Genomic DNA, 24,649 nt, shown 5'->3' on the forward strand with positions numbered 1-24,649 from the left:
CGGCGATCAATCACTGGTCGGCCCACTGCCGTGAGATCTGCTGCGGCCAGGAACAAAAAGGCAATGTTCCAAGTAAAAAAAAGATAAGGACGTGAATACAAATTCAACAGGAATGATTATTCATAATATGCCAAAAGACACAAAACAATAATAATTTACTATAGAGTCAGTTTAATAGTGAGGACATCACAGGACAGAAACAAGAGATTCATAAAGGCGACATCTTTACTAAAAATCCCACTTTTACAAAATAAAATGAATCAAGAAACTCTTCTTTCATGGTCAACTTCCTGAAAGGCAGAAATGGAAAACGAACCCCAATAATCTGGGATGGAGATCAGACCGTCCGGAATCTGTCATTTTTAAATACTTCTTGCAATTAAAAAATAAAATAATTCGGAGCAAACAATGGAAAACGTTGTGCTTCAAACCAAGACTGTTCGGTGTAAATGACAGATGTTCATGTGATCACAAATTTACAGGTTAACTAAAGATATAAAATGATAGAGAAAGTAGAGTAACTTTGTAAATTACTTATCCTGTATTATACTCCAGAGCTGCACTCACTATTCTGCTGGTGCAGTCACTGTGTACATACATTACTTATCCTGTATTATACTCTAGAGCTGAACTCGCTATACTGCAACTCTGGGGTATAATACAAGATGTAACTCTGAACCAGTACAGGATAAGTAATGTATGTACACAGTGAGCGCAGCTCTGGAGGATAATACAAGATGTAACTCAGGGTCAGTACAAGTAGTCAAATGTATGTACACAGTGACAACTTTTTGCATGTATTATACAGATATGTATAACGCACCCCCCCCCCCCCCGTCATGGGCACCTCTATACATTGCACAAATATACACTGCTGTGCCGCTGCAGGATTACACTTACAATACACAGCATTACCAAGGAATGCAGATGTGTTATCACCCCACTTTCCTCCATACAGTCTCGGTAGGTGCGCAGTTCACATAATCCTCTTTTCATTTGCCAAATTTCTGCTTCCGGTCTTTATTTTTATTTGGCTTCTTTTGCAGCTTTCCTCTGTTTCTCTCTGGCTGCTCTAATTTGCGTTTCTTGTCACTAGAAAGAAAACAGATTGGTAAAGTGGTGATCACCACTAGAGGGCGCTTACAAGCTGTATATGCAGTATATAGCAGGCTCCCCCTAGTGGTGGCTGCAGGCAAACTGAATTCTATCTTGTAACTGTATTGCTGTACAGATCAGCTGCAGCTTGAAAAGCGAGACACCTTGACGGCACAACAAGCGGCGGAGGGAAGCATGCTTACGGCCACAGGGTGCTGGCTCCTTCATTTCCCAAAGCTTCAGGCTGACATGTCAACATCTGGTTTGATGGGGGTCACACACTGTACCCATCAAGCCAAATGTTGGCATGCTGGACTGGAGCGTTGGGGACTGCAAGAGCCCAAACCCAGCAGTGAGAATTGTGCTTCCCTGTGTGGGTTTGGCGATGTGGTGGGGTCAGGCCTAAAGGCCGCCGAGTCTGGACAACACCATTAATTAAAACCAAATTTACCAATATGCTTTAAAGCACAAAACTGATGGCCAATCGGCTTTCTAAATGGGCGGTGGTGCTCGTTCAGGTGCTGAAGCCTTTTCAGTGTTTACATTGGGTTGCAGGCTTGTTCGTACTCAGTACGCCATGCTTTTCGCAGCCGTCTCTCTTAATGAGACAAAGCTGCAAAACTCAGAACAAACAATTCAATGTGAGCATTTAAGAAGCTGCAGTCCCTGAACTGATTGCTGGGGGCGATGACAGTATGACCCCCCCCACAAATCTAACATTGAAGGCCGGTCCTAAGCATAGGCCGTTACAAATCTGGAGAACCCCTTTCATCGCCAATGCAGCTTTTACCTCTTCACGCTGACGATAGACGCGTTCTGCCCATTGTTCTTCAGGGCTTCGTTCCACTCATCATCTTCACCTCGGATGACGTATCTGAATAGAAAGGAGATGGTTTCACATATGACACAAAGAGCCAAATGGACTGAACGGTCTGTACAAAGCGTGACGGCGGCGGCCACTTACTGGGACAGATTGATTCCCTTTAACTTCTGCACTTCCTCATTGTGCTTCTGCTGGAATTCCTTGGCCGCTTCTTCCTATCGACAACAACGGAAGCAGAAGCGTTCAGAAAGAGACCACTGCATTACCGGAGGGCCCTGACGTCCACCCAAAAATAGGAAAAACTCACCAAATCCTCATTCAGAGACCTCAAGGTGGGCTTCATGATGACTTCCTTTGTGGTCACCATCTCGTCCTCCACGGCCTTCTCCTGTATCCTATTAAGTAACTAGGGAGGAACGACCAGAAGAAAGTTATGTAAGGAAGATGGGCCGACGACCATCATCCTCCTCCAGATCCTTAAACGTGAATGGCCTCTGCTAAAGGACAAATCTAGAACTGCCCTTTAGAGGAGAATCCCCCGGTTTTCGTACATCATAGAAACATTTGAGATGTGAATTCCCTACAGTTAAATCAAAAGCCTTTGATACCAAGAGACGTCGCTACTGGAAATCTGAAACCAGCAAAGGGCCGTCCAAATGCCTAAAATACTGCGTCAACCCCCCTGTAAGAGAAATCTCGAGTCATGTCAAAGGGGTTTGATCCCTACAGCTCGTCTCGATATCTGTAGTGGGCTACGATTTGCTAGCAGTCTGCAGTAAGGGTACAGAGCAGTTGGGGGTGTGTCCCTGCACAGACTCACTGTATCCAATCAGTGCTGCCATTTTCAGACAGTGCAGGGACACACCCCCAACTGGTAACACCCCTCTGTACCCTTACTGCAGACTGCTATACAATTCCTTCATGACGTCTAGCTTAAATTATACAGGAATGGCACAACATCGATCCGGAAGACTAGATGCTCCAGGATTATATTATTACATGGGAAATGCATGAAGCTACTAAAACCGACATGTCAGGAGCGGCGAGAGGTCGTCTTTAACTACAATATATCGCAATGCGTGTCGGGGACCGCGCTACATTTCGTCCTAGCAGCATAATTACCTGGACCACTTTCCTGATGATACGATTGAAGAGACCCATGAGCTGACCGCCGGGCAGCTCGATCTCCTTCTCCAGCTGGTCCACTGACTTGTGCTGCAGCCCAAGGCCCAGAAGCAGAGCCTAAAAATAAAGGCAGCGCAGGAAAAAAACATATTTAAAGAGGTTAGGTGGTGTCGGCAAATCAAGCTTATTCTTTGTACAATTTCCCAACATGCTCACTGCATCCAAGATCTCTGCTTGCAGTCATTCAATAAATCTTTATTAGAAAACAACTACGATACGTCGTTATACATTTCAGCGCTGCGGTCCAGACTGGGACGTGGGTAAGTCTCACACTTCGAACAGACCGCGCTGCTGTACACCAATATGAATCTCCTCGTCAATCACATCGGACATTGAAAACACCATCCAGCTCCCCAGGAAAGAGTCGCTCCTCTTCCAGACATAGGGATCAAGGATTCGCCACAAGGGTGAAGTATTGCCAGATTCCGTAAATATAAAAATAAATCTTTATTGTTTACTTCCAGGGAAAATCTGTTCTGACAAAGCTCCGATAACTGAAATGAGTCGTGTGCGTTCATCACAAAAGCAGGACTGATTTTTATCCCCGGAAATAACCATGTAAACAATGGAGGTTCCTATTGAATGGCAGCAAGCAGAGATCTTAAAATGTAATGTTTTTATTGCTGAAACGATAATATCCCTTTAAGGACGCAATCAAACAAGCTCTCTACTGACGGGGTGGGCTTCCCGGTCGTGTTATGAACCATACCCCCCAAATTCCGACGCTGGACTACATGAAATAAGGCACAGGGGTGACTTACAGACTGAGCCGCGGACAGGTTTACGCCTCCATATCGCTGTAAAAAGAACATTTTTGAAATAGCGGGGATAAGATCCATGATGAGGTGATAGTCCACCATGTTCTGAGAGTACATCTCCAGGCGCTTCAGGTCGTAGGGGGTAAAGGAGGACTCCAGCTCTGGACGGGTGAGCACTGTGGGGGAGGGGAAGAAAGCAGGGGACACCGGGGAGGTTAGGGGACGCCGGGCACTTACGTCAGTAAACGGGCGGCGTCTGCAGAGCTACTTACAGATTGGAGATTCCTTCTTGACGTTTTTGTTCTGTAGCATATTCAGCGCCACGGACGGCGAGAAGTTTCTGAACTGATAGGAAAGGAGAGACAGGAAGCGTCTCCTAAAATCTGCAGGAGAAATAAGAACTGGACATGAATCTCATCACAGCGAACATACGGTGGTTCTCAATTCTTCACCATTTCAACATCTGCTTGCTGTCAGTGAATGGGGAGCACACTTGTTTTATCCAAAAGGTTGAAAATCTATAAAGAGCCAGCTTTTGCAGCAATGGTATCCGGTATAATAAATCCTAGGTGACATTTTATCCCTTAGGAAGGGGTGGTGGGCAGTGCAACCATCATCTGCCACACCTAGGATGAGCTATTCCTGTAATATACACCACCCCTCACTGCCCAAGTATGAGGGCATTCGCCTTCACCTTTCCAAAACGCCGTCAGCCATGGCTCTTGCTCGGACTCCTCTTCCTCCTGCAGACTCTTCAGCATGATGCAGGAGTGCTCCCCCGTGAGGTCGTTCTGAGGTAAGACAGGAAAAGGAAATCAAACCAAGGAACAATCCTAGTGATCGATACACCCCAGCCCAGAGGTTCTCCACGTTACTGGTGAATGAAAAGCCCATTTTGAGCAATGACTCCAAATCCATGATAAAAATCTGCAACCAGAATATTCAGTTTTAAGAGTGGATTTTTCACTTTCAACACAAAAGGTGAAATCTGGCAGTTTTCGGCAACAGAACATGCGGCAGATCTAAAAGCTCATTAAAGAGCATCGGTCAGTGTGATCACGTTTTCACTGCCTGGCCCTGTCAATCGAAGTACAGAGGACGAGCAGAGCCTCTAGGTGCAACAGCAACGCCCCCGTTGCTCCTAGAGGCTCAGCTGCCAAGTGCACATGTAACAGGTCAGCCAGTGTCATAGGTACAAAACTGCTGACAGATGCCCTATAACTAGCATTCCGCTGTTTGTTCTATATCTCGTTATATGCATTGCTCATGTGTGTCCGCTTAAAGGGGGATGTCCGGGATTTTAATATTGATCATCAATAACCACAAGCCTGGAAACTTACCGGCGTTTGTCGCAGGTACACAGGAATGAACCCGGCTCGCTTCCAGAACCTGCCAAGAGAAAGCATTTAGATACCCGCTCTAGTAAATGGGTCGCAGTTTATAGGCGCCGATAGGCGAGAGTACTCACTTTAAAAGTTTGGGAGTTAACCCATAGGATACCCCAAGGTAATCCAGCTTTTCAGCAGGTCTCTCACTCAGCCGCAGCAGTAAAGGAGGCAGGTTCTTCCGAGGGGTCACGGACTCTTCTAGGAGGCTGACAGCCTGAGATTAGGGGAAGAAGGTTAGACCTGTGCTGGGATTATGCAGCTACCTGTATAGAGATAAGAATCGCATCCTCACCTCGCTGCTTATGGAGGTGATCTCCTGAGGTTTATTCTTGACATTTTCTTCCAGGCAAGGAAACTGTCCCTCATAATACATCTGCAGCAGCTGCAAGGCCCGGCTCCCGTAACCCATCTGCGGGCACACAATATTAGACATCATGATATTCAATTGAAGGAAGTGTTTAATATTCTTCAGCCTAAGATTCTGTGTGGTTTATTTCCTTAATATAGCTTCAAAACCCTACATAGAGTTAATAACACTTTGGATGCCTCCCCATTCAGTACACATGCACGCTTGGCCAAGCCTTCATGTCTACGAGGGGGTGGGGTGATCAGGAGAAATAGCTTTGGCCAGGGGTTGTCCAAGTTATTTTTTTGTTCTTTGTATGTAAAACCTGCTTAGCTTATGTATATATTGCTGACCATCAGATTTACAGTACTTTATTTAAATTTTTTTACATAACCAAGCTAAAAATGTCCTTTCATTCAATTAAAGGGGTTATCCGATTTCTCCAACAGCCCCCCCCCCCTGTGATGGGCCCCTCACAGGTAATATACTTACCCCGATACCCGCGCCGCCGCTGCTTCTCCCTGTACACGGATGAAAACAGGTGGGGACGACTGGGACGAGCCTCCCTAGCATCGCGGGTGACACTAGGGAGGTTTGTCCCCGTCTGCCATTGGCTGCTCCCCCTTCCCCGACCCAGGATGTTTTCATCCATGTACAGGGAGGGAGAAGCAGCGGCGGCGGTGAGGGGACCAGGGTAAGTATATTACCTGTGAGGGGACCAGGGTAAGTATATTACCTGTGAGGGGCCCGGCACATGGGGGAGGGCTGTTGGAGAAATTGGATAACCCCTTTAAAGGAGGTTTTCCAACTTTTTTTAACTGATGGCCTATCCACAGGATAGATCATCAGTATCTGATTGATGGGGGTCCGACACCCGGGACCCCTGCCAATCAGCTGTCTGAGGAAGGCACGGCGCTCACCGGAGCTCTGAGGATAGGTCATTAGTATAAAAAAAGTCATAAAACCCCTCTAAGGGCTCATGCACACAACCGTATGTATTTTGCGTGTGCATTGCGTATTTTGCGGAACAGAACAGCTGGCCCCTAATAGAACAGTCCTATCCTTGTTTGTTATGGGGACATTAATAGGACATGTTCGGAACAGACATGCGAACATACGGAAACGGAATGCACACAAAGTAACTTCCGTTATTTTTTGTGGACCCACTAAAACGGAACGGACAAGGAAAGAAAATACGTTTGTGTGCATGAGCCCGAAGACAGCTCATCCATTATCCACAGGCTAGAGAATAAGTGTGTGATCGGTGGGGGTCCGATCCCTGGGGTCTCTTCCCTCTGCTCCGCCCCTTTAAATGGAGCAGTGGTCATTCAGCAATATGGGGCTGCTGGAAATAGAGAGCGAATATACTCTGCTATCACCGACAATCCTAGCCCCCTTTAAGACAGCCAGTGGTATGTTCTGTAGGAGGAGACCGGAGTACGATCTGTAAAATTCTGCATAGTATTAAAAATCTTACCCCTTGGTAGTCCGGGTGGACGGCAATTCTTACTACTCTTGCTCCAGATAAACTGCCAAAGTCAGGATCTTGAAACTGGAGGGTGAATAAAAAATAAAATAAAAATGAAGCCATTAAGAGATTTTGTCTGGAAGATTCCTGACGAGTGTCTAAAGCATGGCCGACTTACCTGTTCTGACACTGTCCAGGGAATGAGGTCTCCAGATGCTTTCTTCCCTCGGGAAAGACTGCTCATGATTGACTGACGAGAAATCTCTCCTTCGAGACAGACCTGAAGAAGAGGAAGACGGCAAAGCATCAATAGGGAATCGTAACATTCGAAGGAAAGACAGATCTGCAACCTGCAGCTCTCCAGCTATGGTGAAACTACAACTCTCAGCATGCCCCGACTACGTAGTATAGCTTTGCCAAAGCCATAAGTTGGGAGTTATGGTTTCACCATAAGCGGGCACCTTGCAATGCTTCGTTTTGCATGCCGAGACGCAAGAAAAAATAAATAAATGCGTAACCTGCATTAGTGCAAAGCAACGACAGGGTAAAGCCATCATATAAACCCATAAATTACTCGGCAGTACCTGGATCACAGCTAAGACTTCCGGTAAAGCATTCTGGGTCGGAGGAACCGGAGGAAGGAGGCAGAACAGGTGATGAGCCGGAGCGTCAGACAACATCTGCAGGTCATTCGGCGAATTCTGCAAGTGGGAACAACAAAAAGACATGGGATTATTCACTTACATGGTGTCCCTGATGATGGCGGACCACTCCTGATAGATCCTGCGCCAATGATCTGTGTATGTCAGCTAGAAGTGCCTACCTTGTAATGAGAAGCGACATAGAGCACCATTAGTCTTTGCAGGAACGATTCTGATGCTTTGTGGTAGCAGAAGAGCGTGTCACGGTTTACGTAATAGCTGATGCAGAACATTAAGGAAAACTAGTGATTGATTAAAGGGGGTTTTCTGAGACTTTTATACAGATGACCTAACCCCTGGATCCGATTGTGGGGGGTCTGACCCCCGGGAACCCTTCTGATCAGCTGTTTGAGAAGGCACCGATGCTCGCAGAAGCGCCGCAGCCTGGGCTGAGCTGCACCGATGCCATGTGACCGATGAACGTGACATCACATAGCCTAAGTTAAGCTGCGAACGCCGGTGTCCTCTCAAACAGGGGTCCCGGGTGAAGGACCCTACCAAGTGTAAAAGGGGATCTTAAAGAGTTACTGCCATTTCCAAAAAGTCATGGCATAACACTAGGATACGATGTACTTTATGATTGGTTGGGGTCTGACCTGTTCGACCCCCATCATCCAGAGAGCAAAGTGAATGCTGAGCTGATTAAGCCCTGTGGCCCCTTCACCGTTTTTCCCTGCACAGCAGCGCTCGCAGTCACCCGGCTGTACAGTTCCCCTGGCACAGCGGGTAGTTGGGGCACCGTTGTGCAAGGAAAGACCATGAAGGGAACACAGGGCTGAATCGGAGCTGCATCACCTTCATTCTCAGGATTGATATCACTTTATGAGAAAACAACTTTAACAAATGCGCTGCACTTTGTGCCGCTATGAATCCCCATGTACTTTTACCAACGCATTTTTTTAATGTTTGGACAAATGGCATAGGATAGGTCATCAATATCTGACCGTGGGGGTCTGATACCCGGCACCCCTGCCGATCCGCTATTTGAAGAGGAGATGGCGCTCCATGTGAGCACCGCTTCCTGGTCATTACACTGCACGTCGTCCTGGAAGTGCAGTGTAATTACTAGTTCTGACTCCATTCACTTGAATAGCAAAAGAGCTCGCAATTACACCACGCCGCCGCTCCACAGGAGACAACGCGCAGTATAATGAGCAGGAAGCAGCACTCACATGGAGCTCCAAACACCTGATCGGCGAGGGTGCCGAGTGTCAGACCCCTGCGATCCGTTATTGAAGACCTATCCTGACGTTAGGGCATCAATATATATGGCAGGACAACCCCTTTTAGGCCAGCACTTCATAAGCTGCAGGTAAGTAAATGCCTAGATTGCGACTGTGTCTCTCAAGGCCTGGGTGACTGGCATTTGCTATAGGATACAGGTCACACGTCTCGGGCAAGGGACATCCGGAAATGATCCTGCTGATATTCAGACAGTCCAAACACAAGAGGTCATTCAGCCATTTCTCCACCGGGTCTCCAGGAGCGTAACGTATAGATTCCTGCAGGGAAACTTCATGAAGAGTCCGAGCTTGAAAGACAAAAATATTTATGTTAATGAATCTGCAAGAAGTGTCAGGGTCGAGGCTGTACTCCATATCATTGATGACCAAGGAAGTCAAGCAGGCCGCTAAGGCGAAGCCGAGACGGATCCAAGAACACACGTTTCCAAGGCTGACTTGATGGGAAGACGTCGCACGTAGTGTTGAGCGAACTTGTGTTTTAAGTTCGGCGTCTAAAGTTCGGGTTATCGAAGAATCGCGTTATGGATTCCGCTACCACGGACCAAGTTATGGTCAGTGGTAGCGGAATCCATAACGCGATTCTTTGATAACCCGAACTTTAGACGCCGAACTTAAAACACAAGTTCGCTCAACACTAGTCGCACACAGTCCAGCAGTTTAATGTAATAGTCTATGTTTTAAAAGAGTCTCTCCAGGACTCGCTTCCTCGGGATATCTGCAGTAGTAACCCAAAGCTGCAGTGTAAAGCATAGGGAATGACAGAACAACAACCTGAGCCGATAAAGGATACTGGAAATAGATTATGGAATACCCCAGCCTCTCATTAAGCCAGTGGCCCTTTACCTTGAGAGTCACATTCAGCGCGGAGAGATGGCTACAAGCCACATTCAAGATTATAGAAGCCATATAACAGATGTGGAACTGGAAATAGGGTGCTAGACTGGAAGGAGGAACTATGACATTATTATATGGGCACTACTGATTGTGTATGGACGCTGGGGAGGGTATAGACATGACACTATTATGGCTGGTGGGATAGGAGACTGGTAGAATGCAATGTGACTGGTTGGCACTGGGACCTCAGACTTGGTCCTGTCTCTCATGCCCGTATATACAGAGGACCAGGAACAGTATGCAAACAGCGGGCACACGTATTGCGGTGTCCTAGACGCTGTTCATTATCTAGCTCCAAGCAGACAAAGCTGAGGAATACATATGGCTTCTGCCCACCTGAGGCCAGTCGCTGGGTGCTGGTGGACTTGTTCTCGGCAGTAACGGAGACCTGACTCTCTGCACTCTGCTGGCGGAGCTGCTGTATCAGTTTAAGGGACAGAGAGCGGCCGGTTCCCTCATACCTAGAACACAAAAGATTATTACAGGCCTATATCATGACTGACGCTCAGTTCAATAATCCATTCAACTTCTATAGATTTACTTACCCATTGATGGTGGACGCCATAAACACCAAGTAGGGCCCCAGGAGACTCTTGACCAGAGGCAAAGGGATTGCAGCGGCTTCATCAATGACCACCAGCTCCGCTTGCCCCAACTTGACGGCATCGGCCGGGTGGATGTACTGCGTGTGAAGCAGATAATCAGTCTGACAGGTTACATAACCCCGAGCAGAGGGGTCCGGCCGTAAGACCACCAATAATCCCAGAAGATAGGCAGATGTCAGACTTGGCCACTAATGTAGATATTGCTACACAATCCACATTTACAAAGGAGGTACTGGCATGTGCGGCAGACTCTCCAGATCCCAGAGAGAGGTGCAAGTCCAAACTGTTCTGAAAAGAGGAGTCACTTTTGGCCTCTTTCACACGAACGATATGGATTGGCGTATCAGTCAGTTTTGACTGCGATTGAGTTTGGCATTTCCGTTTTTCCACACGGGTGCAATCAATTTTGATGTGTTTTTCACAGGTGAAAAAAAACAAAAAACCCTGAAGGTTTACAAACAACATCTCCTAGCAACCATTCGTGAAAAACGTATTACATCCAGATGCGATGCGTTTTTCACTGAAGCCCCATTCACTTCTATGGGGCCAGGGCTACGTGAAAAAAAAAAACACAGAATATAGAACGTGCTGCGATTCTCACGCAACGCAGAACTGATGCGTGAAAAACAACACTCATGTGCACAGACCCATTGAAATGAATGGGTCAGGATTCTGTGCGGGTGCACCACGTTCATTTCGCGTATCTCACCCGCACCCAAAACTCGATCATGTGAAAGGGGCCTGAGTCCTGAAGAGGTTTTCTGGGAGCTCAATATTGATGATGGGCTATCCTCAGGACAGGTCATCAATATTTTAATCAGTGGGGAGAGGTCGGACTCCTAGCACCCTACCGAGCGGCTGTTTAAAAAGGTTGCAGCCTCCACACAGCTTACTGAGCACAGTGCCGTACACTGTATAGTGGCTGCGCTTAGTATTGCAGCCCAGGCTCATTCACTTAAAGGGAACCTGTCATCAACTTTGTGCTGCCCATACTAACGGCAGCAGAAAGTAGAGACAGGCGAGTTGATTTCAGCGGTCTGTCATTTAAAAGTTAGGCCTCTTTCACACGGACGTTGCGGGAAAAGGTGCGGGTGCGTTGCAGGAACATGCGCGATTTTTCCGCTGCCCTCAGTGAGGTCAGCATAAAGTTGATGACTGGTTTCCTTTAAATATGGCCTAGGGGGTGCAGCCCAGTCCTGTGACCAATGAACATAACGTCAATGTCCTAGGAAGAGGCCGCAACGCTCACCGAAACCCTGAGGACTCTTCAAATAGCTGATCAGCAGGGGGTGCCGGGAACTGGCCCCTCACCAATCAGATATTGATGACCTATTTTGAGGACAGGACATCAATATCGAACTCCCGGGAAACCTCTTTACAGAAGGCTGGTAAGATTGGAAGAGCCAGCTCCAGAATCTGCATACGAGAGGTCGAACAGGTTAAAAGTGGTTCATAACCCTGGAGTAGCTTCAGATGTTACCTGTATGGTCTGTCGGTGCTCCTTGAAGACATTCACACGAACAACAGCTTTCTCAAACTCTGGGTTCAGGGACTGGATGATCTCATAGTCCAGGTGCTCCTGTAACAAGGGGACAATGACTGAGGCAAGAACTTAGTAGGAAGTCTGGGAATACGTCTGGGATCTGAGCCTATACTACTATACAGGTCTAAACACTCCTATAGAGAAGACGTGACAGCGTTGTCCAACCACCTCACCACATAAAGAGTATCCTGCAACATCCCACATTGCTTCAGGAGCTCTTGGCCTGCACACGGGACCTCCTGGCTCTGCAGATTCCCACAGCTCGTTCATGGATTTGGGATTTGACTATGGTCTTTGACTGCATGGTGTTAGGTTATGCCATCAACATCCAGGTCTGATCATCAAACCCAAGAATGAAGTGGCTTGGGGCATTCCCCGAAGACCAAATGGAGCTTACAGGTCCTACCACAAGCCATGACGGGTGCACTGCTGCGCAGACCAAAGCAATCAATGTGTTTCAGCAAACGCATCTTGGGACCCAGTGGTCTATAGCCCCTGAGCCATTGATGCAATACACCATCAAAATGGCATAAAGGAAACGGCTGTTTTATTTCTGATGCAGACTCTCACCTGGTACTGCAGCGAGTCGAAACCTTTGAATATGAACTCGAAGAGGGTGTGCAGGTTATCTGGACTTGGAGACGTCACAAAGATGTTGGAATACCTGAAAGCGGAGGAAGAAAACGTCTTATAATCAGGGAGCGCAACAGTGTAGAAGAAGATCGATGCAATCAAAGCGATGTGATGGTGGCACTATAGAGCCTACCCAAATGCCACAGCTCCGGCGATGGCCAGACCAAGAGCAGCCGATTTTCCTCGGCCTCGAGCCGCAGTCAGGGCAACTGTACTTCGGAGAGTCTTCTCGGATATGGCTTCAATAAACTTCAGCACTGCCTTAGCCTATAAAATAGACAGGATTTACATACACACTGGGAACATTCCCGTCATATACACCAGACTATAGGGCCCCAACCACTGGACAGAGGCCAAGAGTGTGTCCTTTTGGCCTCTGTCGGGCCCGTTTACACCAGTATGCCATTCTGCCGTATAGAAGGTGACCCTTTTCTATATACAGGCATCCTGCATGGTATACGGATGTTTTTTTTAAACATGGGAGCCTATGGGTAAGGAATGCTATGTACGCCTATTCCATGGGAGAGATAGGTCAGGAATTCCTTTTGATAACAGCAGGGTTAGGGTACAGCCATATGGCGACATTTCATGTAATGTTTGTCAATGACGTTGCAGGGAGATGTCGGATTTTGTGCCAGAAGTCGCCTGTGTTTTCACTACCAAATGGCACATATTTTTGAAACACATGTAGCCGTTAACCCTTAATCCCTTTCTGCACATCACATATGCTGTGGGTCCCATTCTACACCCATGTGATGGCGATTGTGCCTGGAACAGAAGTTTTGCCGGTTGGCAAGCGGAAGTCAAGTGCCGACGGCCGGGATATGAAAAATCTGATCCCAGTAGTTTAACCCTTTTCTGCACCCTAATCAATGCAAATCGGGGCAGCCTTTGGCCCGACTAATGGATGTCAATTAAAGGGGTAGTCTAGCGGCAGCTAGAGATTGGCTGAGCGGTCAGGACGCACTGGACGGGAGCAGGGAGGGTATGGTAAGCCGAGTATGACCTCTATTTTAAACTGTTCTCAGCCCGTAAGACCCCCTTTCAGAAAGGGAATAAAAGGGGAAAAGAAAAAACATGGTCCCATTTACTTGATCCAGTGTCTTGCAGTTCTCCACCAGAACGCCCACGGGTTGTGTGTCCTGAAGACTGAGCTTCACCTCCTGCAGTTCCTGCTCCTCAGGTGTCAGCTCTGTGTCCTGGAAAGAATGAAGATGGCGATGAGCAGGTGGAAAAAACAGCCACGACGCAGTGACTTAGCGCAGTGGCGGTGTATAGGACGCAGGCAGCAGGTGGCTGCGGAGAATACCTGGGACTTTGGCGGCAGGGGCTTGATGTTGGCAATTTGGCTGGAGACGGGCAGAATGTTCAGCTGGTCGTCGATCACCATGCAGTTCTTACAGGAGGCCATAGACAAGATGAACCTGGGAGAATTGCCAGAAAGATATCGCTTTAGAATACAAAATAAATGTGAAGAACTTCCTTTAATCTGCCACCTGACAATCCACAAAAACAAATAATGAAAAGTTCTACAACTTTCTAACATACTCAGTGTGGCGATTTTTTCCTCTGTTTGCCGTAAGTGAATGGAATCAGGTGATGCAAAGCAATGAGCCCTGCAGCATATTTTCAGCCTCTATATGTAATCAATGAATGATCCCATTCACTGACAGCAAGCAGAAGTCTTAAATTGAAATGCCAAGTAAATGAGAAAGTTGCCCATATTTTGCCTTAACCCCTTCCCAACCACCCCACGTAAATTTACGTTAGCGACAACATAGCCGTTTTAAACAGCAGGCACCTGGGAGTAATGATTGCGAACGACGATAACGTTGATCACATACATTTAAACCCTTCAGATGCTGTGGTGAAATGTGACCACGGCATCTGGGAAGTTAAAGACCAGGGGGAATGCGCTCCAGCCGTGTACTGGCTCCCCCGACAAGGATCGGGGAAGCCAGATCTAGTTTGCAGCAGCCTCTGTACTCAGGGGTGGTACACGGCTGCCGCACATTAGTTCCTATGAAGAGCCTGCCTGGCTCCATAGGAATACTGTGTAATCCCCATAGATGCCAATGCATTGGAGTCTATGAGAAAAGCAATCTAATGGGACCCTGTGGCCACTGCCACCAATGATTTAATACTGGGAGGGTTGGGGGGGGGGCACACTGCGCCACCAATGTTTTTAAACCATTAATACAAATACAGGAGGCGGGTGCCGGTGGCAAAAACACATAGCCAGAACCCGACCTTTATGACAGGGAGCTGCTATCTGCGGCAGTTAACCCCTCAGGTGCCGCACCTGAGGGGTTAACTGCCGCGGATAGCAGCTCCCTGTCATAGAGGTTGGGCGCCGGCTTTGTGTTTCTGCCGCCAGCACCCGCCTCTTGTATTTGTATTAATGAGTTACTACTTATCTTCATTGGTGGCGCAGTGGCCACAGTCCCTCCCCTCCTCCGCCTCTCTCTCTTCTCATTGGTGGCAGCAGCACAGGAGGGAGGGATAGAGTGACTCCTTCTCCCCTGTGCTGCTGAGGGAACATGGAGCGCGCTGAGACTAGCTCATGGAGAGCGCCTCCATGTTCTCCAATACTAGGATGCGCAGTAACGCAGCCTAGTATCGGTAAATGGCAAATTCCGGTATCGAAACGATACTGGTACGAAAGTATCAATTGGGTATTGATAATTCGATACCCGGTGCAACCCTAATGGGAACTAATAAAATCTGTAAAAAAAAAATAAAAAATAAAGCTTGTGAAAATATAAAAAATAAATAAATTCAAATTCATAAATAATTAAAAAAATTAAGATCATGGGCATCGCCACATGTGAAAACGCCCATACTATTAAAATATTTACCCCGTATGCCAAAAGTCTAAATGGCCTATTCGCCACTTTTTGGTCCCTTCAACTCCCACAAAAAAAATAAAAAATGGAATAAAAAGCGATCAAAAAAAGTCACACACCCCAGAAAAAAAAAAGGTTATGGGGGGTCAGAATATGGCAATGGAATTTATTTTATTTTTTTTCCAGTATTAAAATAGAAGAAAAACTATACATGTAGGGTATGGATTGCAAAGATATGAAAAAATAAAAAAAAATTTTTTTATAATTCCACTCGATTTGGAGGTTTTTTTCCTGCTTCCCACCACATTGTATGCAACGGTAAATGGTGCCATTACAAAGAACATCCTGTCCCGTAAAATAAAATTTAAAAAAACCCTCGCTCTAACACAACTATGTGAATGAAAAAAATAAAAAGGTTATGGCTTTGGGAGGACAAGGAGTAAAAGACGGAAATGGAAAAAAATAAAAAAATCACCCACAACGGTTAAGCTAGAAAAAGCCTCTCTCGTCCAGGCCCATATATGATGCATAGATAGGAACTGTGCAGTGCTGTATTCCCCCTGTAGGGGCGCTGCAGGAAAACTGAACACTGGATGTCCGATATACCAGCAGCTGGACACCGCAGATTATCAGGGGGCACAAACTGAAGTATCTAGCGATATCACAGATACTACATATAATCGGAATATCCTCAGAACGTAAACACAGGCACCTTTCATTGAAGCGACCGACCACATCTTGATGGGCCTCTGTTCTGTACCGAGAGTGAACATCCTGAAAAAGCAAAAGAACCACTCAGTATTTAAAGGGGTAGTACAGTATTAGCAGAACATGGTGGCTTTCTTCCAAAAAGCAGTGCCACACCTGTCCACGGGTTGTGTGTGGAATTGCAGCTCAACCCCATTCACTTTAAACAGAGCAGAGCTGCAATACCATGGACGATTCTGATCCATATGAAGACTTCTATAGGAATACGGCATCAGAAGTAAGCGCGCAGCTATGTACCGATGAAGCATTGGGAGAGATTCACACGCAGCAGCTGAAAAACCCATCCCATGCTTCTGAAAAGGGGTTGTTTCTGCAGCAAGTGCATGAATTTCTGCACATCCCAGACAGATAAATTGGACAATTGCAGACCGCAAGATACATGCGGGGAGGCCTTAACCGCAAAACTATTGACATTTCCATAACGGAGTTACAAGAGGAACGTGGGAAGCTCACATGGCCGACCATGCCACACGTAGAGGCCCTATCCTCTCCTACTCCTGCCCTCTAAGCCGGGGGCTCCACATACCATAGTCATGGTGTACAACTGCTTGAGGGAAGCCATGGTGCGCAGCAGGAGGACAACGATTCCACCTCCTTCCACTGTTTCGATGGTACGAGCCATCAAGTTGGGAGTCAGCGCCTCAAAGTCCTGGCGAGGAAGCAAGACACGGGCATTCACTACAGACGCACCGACATACGAGGCAGAGAATCCAATGGCTGCAGGGCCGACAATCGCTCACCTGCAGGACGCACATGCCGTACGTGTTCCCCAGGATTTTATGGGTCTCGCTGTAGTAACAATAGCGGATGTTGGTGGCGGCGATAAAGAGCTCGAAGGGGTCGTCCTCCTTGATGTTCAGCGAGCCGCTCTGGATCCGTTTCTGCAGCTTCCTCATTTTTTTCTTGCGGTTGCTGCAAGAAAAGTAGAACAGCGCTGAGAACCGGCACTCCTCGCCTCACGTGGGCCGACTCGCCCCAGGACACAACCACTTACCTGCTGAAACCCAATTCTTTCTTGTAACACCAGAGGACAGAAGGCCGAGCTTTCACTGCGGATTTGGAGAGCATGTGATGGAGAATGACCACCTGCGGGGACACAGGCCGTACGGGTTAATATTCGCCAGGCAACGATTAAGCTGGTGCTTCATTTAAAAAAAAAAAAAGTGATACATTTTTCTTGAGCCTTCCAATACTTGAGCAAAACTTATGTCCCTGATGTAACTGATAAAGTTTTTGCACAGCGCCAGAACACGTCCCTGCAAAAAGTGTTAATGAATCTGAATTGATGGACTGCTAACACGCCAACAAACACTAGGGGGCGCAGTCCGCATTGAATGCTGTAAACTGATTGTTAGAATACAGATTTCATTTTCATGCCTGCGTTATACCATTACCTGATCCTTTCCATGATCGCCCACAATGACAAAGAAGCTTCGTTGTTTCTCTGCCACCCCATTCTCGATCAGCACCCGGATACGGTTATCAATCTTCTTCCGCTGCATTGTGATAGAATCTGCGAGAAGATTATTATACATCACTAATAAGCGACTATAAATCTCCATTACACACAGGATACTGCACACAGTGCGACTTCAAACACTCCCAATAATACAAGGTAGGGGGTATATTAGTCCAGTTACTGCAGAATCTGCTTATAGAGGCCGAAGCTGCTGCAGAACCTCCTTATAGAGGCCGATGCTGCTGCAGGACCTCCTTATAGAGGCCGATGCTGCTGCAGGACCTCCTTATAGAGGCCGATGCTGCTGCAGGACCTCCTTATAGAGGCCGATGCTGCTGCAGGACCTCCTTATAGAGGCCGATGCTGCTGCAGGACCTCCTTATAGAGGCCGATGCTGCTGCAGGACCTCCTTATAGAGGCCGATGCTGCTGCAGGACCTCCTTATAGAGGCCGATGCTGCTGCAGGACCTCCTTATAGAGGCCGATGCTGCTGCAGGACCTCCTTATAGAGGCCGATGCTGCTGCAGAACCTCCTTATAGAGGCCGAAGCGGCTGCAGAACCTCCTTATAGAGGCCGAAGCGGCTGCAGAACCTCCTTATAGAGGCCGATGCTGCTGCAGAACCTCCTTATAGAGGCCGATGCTGCTGCAGGACCTCCTTATAGAGGCCGATGCTGCTGCAGGACCTCCTTATAGAGGCCGAAGCGGCTGCAGAACCTCCTTATAGAGGCCGAAGCGGCTGCAGAACCTCCTTATTGAGGCCGAAGCGGCTGCAGAACCTGCTTATTGAGGCCGAAGCGGCTGCAGAACCTCCTTATTGAGGCCGAAGCGGCTGCAGGACCTCCTTATTGAGGCCGAAGCGGCTGCAGAACCTCCTTATTGAGGCCGAAGCGGCTGCAGAACCTCCTTATTGAGGCCGAAGCGGCTGCAGAACCTCCTTATTGAGGCCGAAGCGGCTGCAGAACCTCCTTATTGAGGCCGAAGCGGCTGCAGAACCTCCTTATTGAGGCCGAAGCGGCTGCAGAACCTCCTTATTGAGGCCGAAGCGGCTGCAGAACCTCCTTATTGAGGCCGAAGCGGCTGCAGAACCTCCTTATTGAGGCCGAAGCGGCTGCAGAACCTCCTTATTGAGGCCGAAGCGGCTGCAGAACCTCCTTATTGAGGCCGAAGCGGCTGCAGAACCTCCTTATTGAGGCCGAAGCGGCTGCAGAACCTCCTTATTGAGGCCGAAGCGGCTGCAGAACCTCCTTATTGAGGCCGAAGCGGCTGCAGAACCTCCTTATTGAGGCCGAAGCGGCTGCAGAACCTCCTTATTGAGGCCGAAGCGGCTGCAGAACCTCCTTATTGAGGCCGAAGCGGCTGCAGAACCTCCTTATTGAGGCCGAAGCGGCTGCAGAACCTCCTTATTGAGGCCGAAGCGGCTGCAGAACCTCCTTATTGAGGCCGAAGCGGCTGCAGAACCTCCTTATTGAGGCCGAAGCGGCTGCAGAACCTCCTTATTGAGGCCGAAGCGGCTGCAGAACCTCCTTATTGAGGCCGAAGCGGCTGCAGAACCTCCTTATTGAGGCCGAAGCGGCTGCAGAACCTCCTTATTGAGGCCGAAGCGGCTGCAGAACCTCCTTATTGAGGCCGAAGCGGCTGCAGAACCTCCTTATTGAGGCCGAAGCGGCTGCAGAACCTCCTTATTGAGGCCGAAGCAGTACATACTGCAGTTTTTTTTTTTAAAGATGATAAGGGTACATACACTAACAAGAAACTCCCTATATTCTTTTCAATCAGGGTTCTGCAGGAGCTGCAGTGTGTGTATAACTGGGTTTATGAAGACCCTGTTCACATGCTGCAGTTCAGTCAATGGCTGGTAATTTACAAAATTTGTAGTGTAAGATGGACATAACTTGACCTACGGCTGCGCATTCAAAGGAAACCTGTCACCGGGATTTTGTGTATACAGCTAAGGACATGGGTTGCTAGATGGCCGCTAGCACAATATCCAGTTGCCATAGCTCTGTGTGCTTTTATTGTGGGAAAAAAACTGATTTGATACATATGGAAATGAACCTGAGATGAGTCCTGTCCCTGACTCATCTCACCTACAGGACTCATCTCAGGTTAATTTGCATATGTATCAAATCAGTTTTTTCCCACAATAAAAGCACACAGAGCTATGGCAACTGGATATTGCGGATGTGCTAGCGGCCATCTAGCAACCCATGTCCTCAGCTCTATACACAAAATCCCGGTGACAGGTTTCCTTTGAATGCACAGCCGTAGGTCAAGTTGTCACCGGGATTTTGTGTATAGAGCTAAGGACATGGGTTGCTAGATGGCCGCTAGCACATCCGCAATACCCAGTCCCCATAGCTCTGTGTGCTTTTATTGTGGGGAAAAAACTGATTTGATACATATGGAAATTAACCTGAGATGAGTCCTATCCCTGACTCATCTCACGTACAGGACTCATCTCAGGTTAATTTGCATATGTATCAAATCAGGTTTTTTTACACAATAAAAGCACACAGAGCTATAGGGACTGGGTATTGCAGATGTGCTAGCGGTGATCTAGCAACCCATGACCTCAGCTCTATACCCCAAATCCTGGTGACAGGTTCCCTTTAAAGAGATCTGTCACCAGGAAATCAGCAGATAAACCAGGCACAATACCTTGTAGTTCTGGCTCAGCTAAATGTAATGATGATGCCGTCTCTACTAAAAGATGTCCTGCAGCAGCTGGGACAATATACTGTATCATGCACGGCCCAGCTCATCAACAAACTGTGAGGACACTCCGAACCAATGAGGTTCTGCAGCAGCTGGAGCAATGTACTGTATGTATAACACATGCTATACTGGCACTAATCTCTCCTCAAAGAGTTTCTGCAGCAGCTTAGGCACTATACTATATAACATATTTACCGGTTCTGTTACTGACTGACTGGCATAAGGCACCCCTGACTCGGCCCAAAGAGTTTCTGCAGCAGCGGAGGCAATGTAAGGAATAACACATCCTTGCTGTATTTATAGGCAGGTATTATTCTCTTTCGAAAGAGGCTCTGCAGCAGCTGAGGTAACGTACAGCACAGCTGCTGCTGAACCTCTTTGGGGACAGATGGAGACGCTTCAGATCAGTCAATGAAGGATTTACATAGAGTAAGTGCCGCCGCCCCATGCTGACAACACAGCCTAAAAAGTAAATTCAAAACTGAATGTCCACTTTAAGAAGTAACTAACGCAGCAGACAACACCAAATAACGCAGCACACACCAATCCTTCTGCACATCCGCATGCAGCCACAGACACATGGTGCGTCTCTCCACTTACCTTGTAGTCAGGCAGCTGAGCCACACTCACATGCCGCACGAATACAGCGAGAAAGGACCCCGGGCTGCCCTCGGCGCCTGATCAGGGGGCCTTCACTGCATAGTCGCGCTCATGACGTCATCGTCCGCGGAACAGGAACCATATTGGTGGAGGCAAGTCTTTCACGATAGATGACTACTTGTTTTGGGCATAAAGTTTTAATATAACAAATTATGATAAGTGTAGATTTCTGTCGTGAATTAGTATTTTTGAACTGAGGGTATTTGATGTAGTTTTCTTAGGTTTTGTAAAGTCTTCCATCTTTCTTAGGCAGGCACAATGCATGGGCGCTTCTTGTTGATATGGCATATTTTCCAGTTTTATGCATGTTCTGCTTTCTAATGGACTTTGTGTTTCAGTTACTTGCCGTTTTCAAGATCTCTGCTTGCTGTCAATGAATAGGCACTCTTGACCTCCTGATGTTGTCCTGCTGAGAAAGCTGCATCACTTTTCACATCTGCGTTTTTGCTGGATCCGTCGTGGTAATCCAACTGTCTTTATCCGTTCTGAACAGATCCCGTTGTATTATCTCTAACATAGCCAAGACGGATCCGTTTTCTTTTGTGTTAGAGAAAACGGATCCAGCACCATTGACTTAGGCCTCATGCACACGGCAGTATTTTTTTGCGGTCCGCAAAAAGCTGTTCCGTGATCCGTTTCCGTTTTTGTTTCCGTGTGTCTTCCTTGATTTTTGGAGGATCACCAGACATGAAAAGTGAAAAAAAAATCTAAGTCAAGTTTGCCTTGCAAATGATAGGAAAAAAACGGACACGGACGAGAATCTTGTGTGCCTCCGTGTTTTTTCACGGACCCATTGACTTGAATGAGTCCGCGAACCGTTGTCCGTGAAAAAAATAGGACAGGTCATATTTTTTTGACGGATCACGGACGCGGATGACAAACGGTGCATTATCCGAGTTTTCAATGGACCCATTGAAAGTCAATGGGTCCGCAAAGAATCACGGAAAACGGAACAACGGACACGGAACACAACAACGGTCGTGTGCATGAGGCCTTACATTGTAAGTCATGACGGATCCGTCAAGCTCTGCACCACATCGCGGACAGAAAAAAGCTGCTTGCAGCGTTATTCTGTCCGCAATGGGAACGCAATGAAAAACGGAACGGAATGCATTCTGGTGACTCCGTTCCCTTCAGTTCAGGTTTGTCCCCATTGACAATGAATGGGGACAAAACTGAAGCGCCCCCCCCCCCCCCCCGCTATTGAGATCCTATGATGGATCTCAATAGCGGAAAGGGAAAGCGCAAGTGTGAAAGTAGCCGCTGTAATTGCCAGTAATAGCTTTTTGTCCGTGTGTTGTCCACATCTGTATGTCCGCTCCGTGGCCCCGCAAACAAAGATAGAGCATTTCCCATATTTGTCATATTTGTCTGTTTTGGGGACAAGGAGAGGCATTGTTACAATGGATCCTCTAAAAAACGGATGCAACACGGAAGTCATCCGTATTTCTAGCAGATCCGTGTTTTGTGAATGTACAAGAAAAGGACATGTTCTATCTTTTTTGCGGGCCGCAAAACGGACATACGGACGCGGACAGTGCACAGTGTGCTGAATGGGTCTGCAGTAGATGCGGACAAAAAATTCTTGCATTGGGCCTTATCTTAGTAACGGCTCATGCACACGATCATATTTTCTTACGGTGTCCATTCCGTTTTTTTTGCGGACCGTATGTGGAACGATTCACTTCAATGGGTCCGCAAAAAAAGTTATTCCGTGTGCGTTCCGTTTCCGTATGTCCAATCCGCAAAAAAACTGAACATGTCCTATTATTGTCCGCATTACGGACAAGGATAGTACTGTTCTATGAAGGGCAAAATACGTAATGCACACGGACGTCATCCATATTTTTTGAGGATCGGTTTTTGCGTGTGCATGGGCCCTAACACTTCTCGTCCTGGGCTCTGTCAACTCACTGCTTTTATAGGGCCAGATACAAACGTCTATCATATCAATATCCATATTTATTGTTTCAAGCTAATGAGGATATTGACGGGTGATTTTTTTTAATATATTTTTTTCCAGTTCATACATTCACCTAACGAAACTGAAGAGTTAGAATACATGACAGGAAATGTTTTGTGTGGAGAGGTGTTTTGCGATTCTAAGCTCAAAGGCGGTTACCCCCACATCATTCTTTCCGTGCAATAAAACACTGGGCTATCTCCTCCAATTTTCAATGGAGGAAAACAAACAAAAACAAAAAAAAACATTCATGTTTGCAAGTGTTTAAAAAAAAAAATAACTACGGTCACTTTTCGGTTCATCCTCAGCTTGGCGCGCCTACAGCAATCTCAAGTTGCAAGCCTATCATAGAGGAGACTTCGGAAGATCCTCGCAACAACCGTGATTTACACTAAACTTCTTGTCGCTGTTCAGACCTGGAAATGAACAACCATTTCTCATACAACACAGCGGACTATACAGACGTTACAGATAGCGCTGCAGACCAGCAATCTCCTCCAAATCATCCAGCACACACAAGTGCTCCGCTGTTCTTGGAACTCCCATAGAGGTGAATGGGGCATGCTAGGAGTTATAGTTAGGCCTCATGCACACGACCATATGTGTTTTGCGGTCCGCCAAAAAAAAAAAAAAAATGAATGACGTCCGTATTGCATCAATTTTTTTTTGTGGATCTGTGTTTTTTTTTGCGGCTCCATTGTAATAATGCCTATCCTTGTCCGCAAACTAGAAAAGAAAATAGGACATGCGCTATTTATTTTGCGGGGCTACAGAACGGACATACGGATGCGAACAGCACACTGTGTGCTGTCCGCATTTTTTGCGGACCCATTGAAATGAATAGGTCTGCATCCTATCCGCAAAAAAAAATAAAAATTACGAAACGGACACGAAAACAAAATATGTTGGTGTGTATGAGGCCTTACACAACAGCTGGAGGTTGATGCAGTTATTGTAGAAAAGATCTGCCACATCTGTACGCAGACCTAAAGTCGCTGCAATAATGTTCTCCACTGCTTTACGAAGTGACAGACGTTGGATAATCCTCATTATAAGGCCTCATGCACACGACCGTGTGCGTTTATTTTGCGGATCCATTGTAACAATGCCTATCCTTGTCCACAAAACAGACTAGAATAGGACATGTTCTATTTTTTTTGCGGGGTTACGGAACGGACATACGGATGCGGATAGCACACGTTGTGCTGTTCCCATTTTTTCGGACCTATTTAAATGAATGGGTTCTCATCCAAACCGCAAAAAAAAAAACGGGACACAGAAACATAATAATACGTGCGTGTGAATGTAGCCTTAGGGCTCGTTCACACAAACGTGTGAAGCCCTTGCCCGTGCTCTGGTCCGCAATGCACAGGCACCATCCGTGGGGCAGCCGCATGGGGATCGTGGACCCATTCACTTGAATGGGTCCAGGATCCCTCCGGTCGGCAAAAAGATAAAGCAAGTTCTATCTTTTTGCGGTTTGGAGGCACTGAATGGAACCCCAGGAAGCACTCCGTAGTGTTCCGCCTCCGTGATGCGGAATGCACACTGAA

General features: G+C 47.2%; 1 protein-coding gene across 2 annotated transcripts; it reads right to left on the reverse strand.

Moving 5' to 3' along the window:
- Positions 1 to 660: 660 nt before the first annotated feature.
- NAT10 (N-acetyltransferase 10) lies at positions 661 to 21,143 on the reverse strand. Of its 2 annotated transcripts, none has more exons than XM_040410699.1 (29): positions 21,074 to 21,143; positions 17,692 to 17,810; positions 17,292 to 17,383; positions 17,038 to 17,209; positions 16,824 to 16,946; positions 16,242 to 16,303; positions 13,993 to 14,107; positions 13,775 to 13,882; positions 12,817 to 12,950; positions 12,621 to 12,714; positions 11,988 to 12,086; positions 10,448 to 10,584; positions 10,239 to 10,363; positions 9,145 to 9,295; positions 7,887 to 7,983; positions 7,648 to 7,764; positions 7,242 to 7,343; positions 7,073 to 7,147; positions 5,542 to 5,658; positions 5,330 to 5,463; positions 5,202 to 5,250; positions 4,556 to 4,652; positions 4,134 to 4,244; positions 3,865 to 4,037; positions 3,041 to 3,160; positions 2,226 to 2,324; positions 2,060 to 2,133; positions 1,886 to 1,969; positions 661 to 1,092 (listed from the first exon to the last, which is right to left on the reverse strand). In XM_040410699.1, exons 2-29 carry the CDS (start codon positions 17,797 to 17,799, stop codon positions 993 to 995), a joined length of 3,069 nt encoding a protein of 1,022 aa, XP_040266633.1. In that variant the 5' UTR covers positions 17,800 to 17,810; positions 21,074 to 21,143; the 3' UTR covers positions 661 to 992. The 2 variants fall into 2 exon arrangements, with proteins under 2 accessions (XP_040266633.1, XP_040266634.1); XM_040410700.1 differs by lacking the exon at positions 21,074 to 21,143 and adding an exon at positions 20,984 to 21,002.
- Positions 21,144 to 24,649: the final 3,506 nt, after the last annotated feature.

Source organism: Bufo bufo, chromosome 10 (genome assembly GCF_905171765.1).
Source record: "Bufo bufo chromosome 10, aBufBuf1.1, whole genome shotgun sequence".
Classification (NCBI taxonomy): Eukaryota; Metazoa; Chordata; class Amphibia; order Anura; family Bufonidae; genus Bufo; species Bufo bufo.